General features: G+C 48.5%; 1 protein-coding gene across 1 annotated transcript in view; it reads left to right on the top strand.

The window, feature by feature from the left end:
- The window catches only part of CDC27 (cell division cycle 27), a 21,042-nt gene that overhangs the window by 14,444 nt on the left and 1,044 nt on the right, over positions 1-5,554 (top strand). Inside the window, exons 12-16 of the mRNA XM_010139516.1 lie at positions 436-644; positions 1,276-1,393; positions 2,391-2,519; positions 3,594-3,668; positions 4,122-4,278. Coding sequence (XP_010137818.1) covers positions 436-644; positions 1,276-1,393; positions 2,391-2,519; positions 3,594-3,668; positions 4,122-4,278 — 688 coding nt within the window. The remainder of the gene's footprint in view (positions 1-435; positions 645-1,275; positions 1,394-2,390; positions 2,520-3,593; positions 3,669-4,121; positions 4,279-5,554) is intronic.

The raw sequence follows: 5,554 nt of genomic DNA, 5'->3' as shown, positions 1-5,554 counted from the left end.
GGAAAGAGGAGGCTGCTGCTAAAATTGCTGCTCTGCCGAGTTCCAGATTTGGCAGTTGGAAGGAGCTGAAGAGTGAAAGTGAAGGTTCTGTCTCCCCCTTCATTTTTCTTCAATATCTAGGATGTTTTATTTCTAGCTTTTTCAACAGCTTCAGAAGCTTTAGTCATTAGTCATCAAAGATCTCACTGGCACAATCTTGCTGGGTGTCCTTAGATTGTTGATGTTGGAGCTTCAGCTTGTCCAGCTCTAAGGTGTACTAAGGCCTATCTGCCTCTCAGGAGTGACTCTTAATGTTGCGTTATTATTGTTATTGGTTTTTAATCTAGGAGGAAGTTATATACAATTGTGTAAATCAGTGTGGAAAAATCTGTTCAGCTCAACCTTCGTCACTGAGCTGTAGAACGCGTGCTGACTTGGCGATGCTGTCTTTCCCAGGCATGGTGCGCTGCAGGAAACTGTTTCAGCTTGCAACGAGAGCATGACATTGCCATCAAGTTCTTCCAGAGAGCCATTCAAGTCGACCCGAACTACGCTTATGCCTACACCCTGCTGGGGCACGAGTTTGTGTTAACAGAAGAACTAGACAAAGCATTAGCTTGTTTTCGAAACGCGATCAGAGTCAACCCCAGACACTATAATGCCTGGTAAGTTGTGCTTCAGCCCCCTCCTGTTGCGTAGGGGACAGAGCTCCTTTGGGAGAAGCGCTGCCGTCGTTTCCTCCCGCTCCTCTCCGGGAGGAGAGCAAAGCTATTCCTGCAGAAGACGTGGGCCTCACCTGTTCAGTCAACACTTACTTCCACAGGGAGGGCAAAAAAATGGGGCTGGTTTGGTTTCTACAGATCTTCTTGGCTGTGTTACCCCAGATGATTTGTTCTGTGCAGAACTCCTCACGTGTCCAGTTGATTGGTCTCCACTTGCAGTTGGAGAGATGAGAGATCTGCCCTGTTATGCCTTAAACAGTCAGTTCTTACAGCTTTTTCTGTGGAAAAATATATAAAGCAGCAAAAGGTGGATTTGCTGGTGTAAGTCACTTAGTCTTGAGGAACTTCTGTGTGCGTGTTACTTTGTGGCTGTTCAGCCACTCCTCCTGCGTGTCAAGTCTCCAAACCATCTAAAAGAGCAAAAAAACTGAGATCATTTTAGACATAGCTAATTGTTTCCTGCCCTGCATGGGGTTGGCAGGTCTAGACCGTTTCCGCCAGGTCGTATTCACTGACAAAGACTCGCTGGATGGGAGCGCAGTCTGACTTATCAGAACTGTTTTTGTGCTTGCAGGTACGGGTTGGGAATGATTTATTACAAACAGGAAAAATTCGGTCTAGCAGAAATGCATTTCCAGAAAGCACTCGATATCAACCCGCAGAGCTCGGTCTTACTGTGTCACATTGGGGTGGTAAGTACTGCACTCAGCTCTGTCCTTGTGTCCTGGTCTGCTTCTCTGCTTTGACTGCAGCAGACAAGCCATTCTGAATGGTTTTTAGCAAAAAAGCCCAGTGGGTTCAGAGTACCTGCTGGAGGATCTTCAGTGCTGTATGAATGAGCAACCGCAGGACTGATGTGTCAGACAAACCCGCCTCTCTCCAAGCTGCCAGTTAATGAAATGATACTCTCGGATCACGTTCGAGTCAGCCGAGAGCACAGTGATAGGCAAATGCAGACGCTGTGCAGATGTGAATGTCAGCAGGGGACTTAGAGGGGGTTTTTCCTTCAGAAGTTAAATGGGTTTAGCCGCTGTTGCGTGTACCTGGCCCAGCACTGCCAGGTCCGTTAATGCTGAGGCACCCGCCTCACCTTTCAGAGCGCCGTGCTTCTGTCCTGGCTGTCTGTCCCCATTCCCTTGTTCCGGTCACTTGGACATGTGACAACTGGCTTCTTGGACCACTCTGCCGAGTGAATTCAAAGTGGCCAGCAGCCACGTCGGCCACCGTCCAATCAATTCAACTCACGGGGCTTTTATCACACGCTCCTGCAGCCCATAGGAAATGGTGCCTCGCTCTAGCAAGCGCTTGCTCGCAGAGCTGTGAGGCAGTTCTCGAGTGTTTGTGGTGGTGACGCAAGGCTGGGTGAGTGGGGTGGACAGTTACCTGCTGGCATCCATCCGCCTTCCAAGTGGCAGCAGAGTTGTGTCACATTCTGCAGATAACGATGGAGAAAGGCATGGAGTTCCCTCCTGAGCAAAGGTTAAATCATTTCTGTAAGCAGTTGGGCAGGGAGAACGGTCCAAGGTGGAGACGGGGTGGGGTGAAGTTTCTTCCTGTTAAAAAAGCTTGTCACTACTTGGTCTAGAATTGGACAAAGGTTTTTGAAGGACTAGACTGTAAGTAAACGGAGTCAAATGGATTTGTCCTTGTCTGGCAGATGAGCTGCAGTTTTCCCTCTTGCTGTAACAGGTCCAGCACGCGCTGAAGAAATCTGAGAAGGCTTTGGATACTCTGAACAAAGCTATTAACATCGACCCCAAGAACCCGCTATGCAAATTCCATAGAGCTTCTGTATTATTTGCAAATGAAAAATACAAGGTAAGAAAATTCACAACTGCACAATTAAGTACAAAATGTATGAGATTAAGGACTCAAGCATCCGTTCGTAGGCTGGTTTTAAAATCTAAACGCAGAGGGTACATACGAGAGGAAAAAAGAATACGTCTAACAGTCCATCGTTTGTTGCCCCTTATTGTGTGAGTGAAGGAACCTGAACAGTGAAGTGATGTTTTAGGAGAATAAAACACTTGGACTCTTCTTTACCAGGCTGAGGGTTGTAAGGCTGAAGTTATGTGTTCACCTAAACGACATAAAACTTAAATGTTTTGGGGTTTAGCAGCAGTACTAAGGGGATATTGATGGCGTGATGAATTTGGCCAGTGTTACGTAAATCAATGTAGGTTTATGCTTCTGTTTGTGTAGCCAGCCCTGACTTGAAATTGTTTTCACATTAATACATTTTGGAGGGTTGAGTGGCACTTTTTGTAGCTAAACCCAGTATTTATTTTGAACTACAGAGGCAGGAATTCTTAATAATGCCAGGTTACTGTCATAGCGGAATAAATTGTTCCTGTGTCCACAGTGAGTTTAAAAGTAAAGCAGAGGTTTCACACAATATTTTGGACATCAAATGCCTAATGCAGACACAGTCGTCTTGTAAAAGTCCGCAGACACACAGCTAAAACCAGAACCCCTCAGAAGCCCAGGCTGGAGAGCAGCACATCCAGCACCCAGTACACCAGCAGCCTTTGGCAGAGGTGCCGTGCACCCAAGGAGGTGCCCACTGCAACCACGCTGTCGGCTTCTGGCCGTCTGTCCCGTTGTGCCTTGGGGGTGACGGGAGCCTTTTGGACCGGGGTTGTTGGGTGTGTTGTAGGACACCCAATAAACGTCCATCCCTGTAATAACGGAGCTGTAGTATGGTACCATCCTGACGCGAAGCTCATGGGAAAGGAAGTTCAGGTGTTTCTCCTGAGGTTGTTCTGGGTGGAAGATGCTGGGTGTATGGGTCAGGATGGTGGGTTTTCCCACATGAGCGGTAACTCAGTGGTGCTGTAATGGGTTGCAGTCTGTTGGCTCAGACTTACCTCACTCCGTTCTCTTCCTTCGCAGTCTGCGCTACAAGAACTTGAAGAGCTGAAACAGATTGTTCCCAAAGAGTCTCTTGTTTACTTTTTAATAGGAAAGGTAGGTGAAACGCGACTGGATCCCAAGTTCTTTGGTTTCCTTTGTGCCGAAGGAGAAAATGTGATGCCTGTCACCAAGCCGCTTCCCTTAGGAGCGGTGTTCTAAAAATTCCCACAGCTTTAAATAAGGCCAAACCAAAACAAGCACCACTCATAGCTTTTGCAGCACCCTGCTGTAGCGTTCCCGAGCTGAAATCTGTCTGAAAATCCACCTCCTTGCGTGTCGGACTCTGCCAACCACCAGTTTAGTATTTTTTTTTTTTTGAGTCTTAAATAGAAGCACTTGCTCACTCTTCTACGCGTGTTTGCTGTTTCCCTTGGGCCTTGTGTAATAAATCTCTCATACCCACCCTCTGCTGCTTTGCATGAAATACCAGTTAACTGTGCCTTGGTCTGTCTGTTCAAACCAAGTAGCAACTTCATGTAAATGTAGCCTTTTATGTTTTTATTTTAGGTTTATAAAAAACTGGGTCAGACACATTTGGCCCTAATGAACTTCTCCTGGGCCATGGACTTAGATCCCAAAGGAGCCAATAACCAGATTAAAGAGGCCATTGATAAACGTTACCTTCCAGATGACGAGGAGCCAATAACCCAAGAAGAGCAGATCAGTGAATGTTACCCCTATGAATCAGGTTCGTGTTTCCAACCTGTGTCATTCAAGGAGGAATTGCCACTTGGGGGGCGGGAGGAGTCCTGGGTTTGAGTGAAACACGCTGCTGTGCAGGAGGGAGCTGCAGGGGCTCTGCAGCTGGAAGAGCTGCTTCCTGCAGCCAGCGTGAAGTGAAGGATTGTGACCTTTCTTTAGGCTCTGTAGATGGAGCAGGACAGAGGTAACCACTACTGGTAACCCGTACGGATCGCGGGTGGCTCGTGGTGTCCTAGAGGAGAGCGAGACCTTCCCTGAGCCGCACATCTCCCCCCACAAATCGTCTCGGGGTAACTGAATGGCAGCTGGAATTGTCTCTAGAGGCTTTGTCAAAAGTTAGTCTGGTTGTTGGGTGAAAACACTTGGTCTGCTAAACATAAAAGGAAACTTGCTGGAAGTCGTGGAAGCGGTTTTGTTTGAATCAAGAAACAACCCCCTGCTCCCATTGTACTGCTGGAGAATAATCCACGGAGGGCTTGGCCTGGGTTCCTCTTCTCTGACGCATTGTTGTGAGCTGAAACCCCACGCACGGGGTGAAGGGTGGAGCGTCATGCTTATCGACCTCGCTGATGCAGACTGGAATAGCGAGAGAGAATAAATACTAATAAGCAATGGAGTTCTTTTCCTCCAAAGAAGGAAATACAGCAGGTTTCGTGTTCTTACTAGATGCATTTCGAAACCTCAGCTGAAAGTTGTGACCCTTTCCTCCTGTGCATCACGCTGGTTTGCGTTGGTCCTGGGCACAGCCTGTTTTTATTCCTGGGAAGCTGCCCTGCGCTGCTGCTGCTGCAGGGCCGGCAGTGCTCTCCCCGCTGCCGCGGGCCGGTGTGGCGCACCGGCTGGCTGGGGCTGAGCAGGCTTCTGGCCAGGAGATGGAGACAGAGCACTGGAACTGCCGGCCGTGGTGAGCAGTGCCAAACCAGCCAAGAGCTCCACCTCAAAGAAACCCCCAAATCCAACAACCACCAAAAAACCAAAACCCCCACCAGAAAAACCCCAGCCCAGACAAGAAGGAAGCCAACAATTTAATGCATCCACTGCACAAAGTGAAGCAGCGCTGGGCTGTGCGTAAGCAATTCCATTTCCCTGGCTGTGGAGAAAAACTGTAGAGGAGTTTCACTCTTGCTGAGTGACTCCCTTGGGATACATGAGAGGAGCTGAAGTGAGTGAAGGCGGTACCGGGGCTGGGGGAGTCAGCTGTCACCTGTTGGCTAGCATAGGCCATTCCGTGCGGTACA

Source organism: Buceros rhinoceros, unplaced genomic scaffold (genome assembly GCF_000710305.1).
Source record: "Buceros rhinoceros silvestris isolate BGI_N320 unplaced genomic scaffold, ASM71030v1 scaffold35747, whole genome shotgun sequence".
Classification (NCBI taxonomy): domain Eukaryota; kingdom Metazoa; phylum Chordata; class Aves; order Bucerotiformes; family Bucerotidae; genus Buceros; species Buceros rhinoceros.
This window is presented reverse-complemented; position numbering and strand designations above follow the sequence as displayed.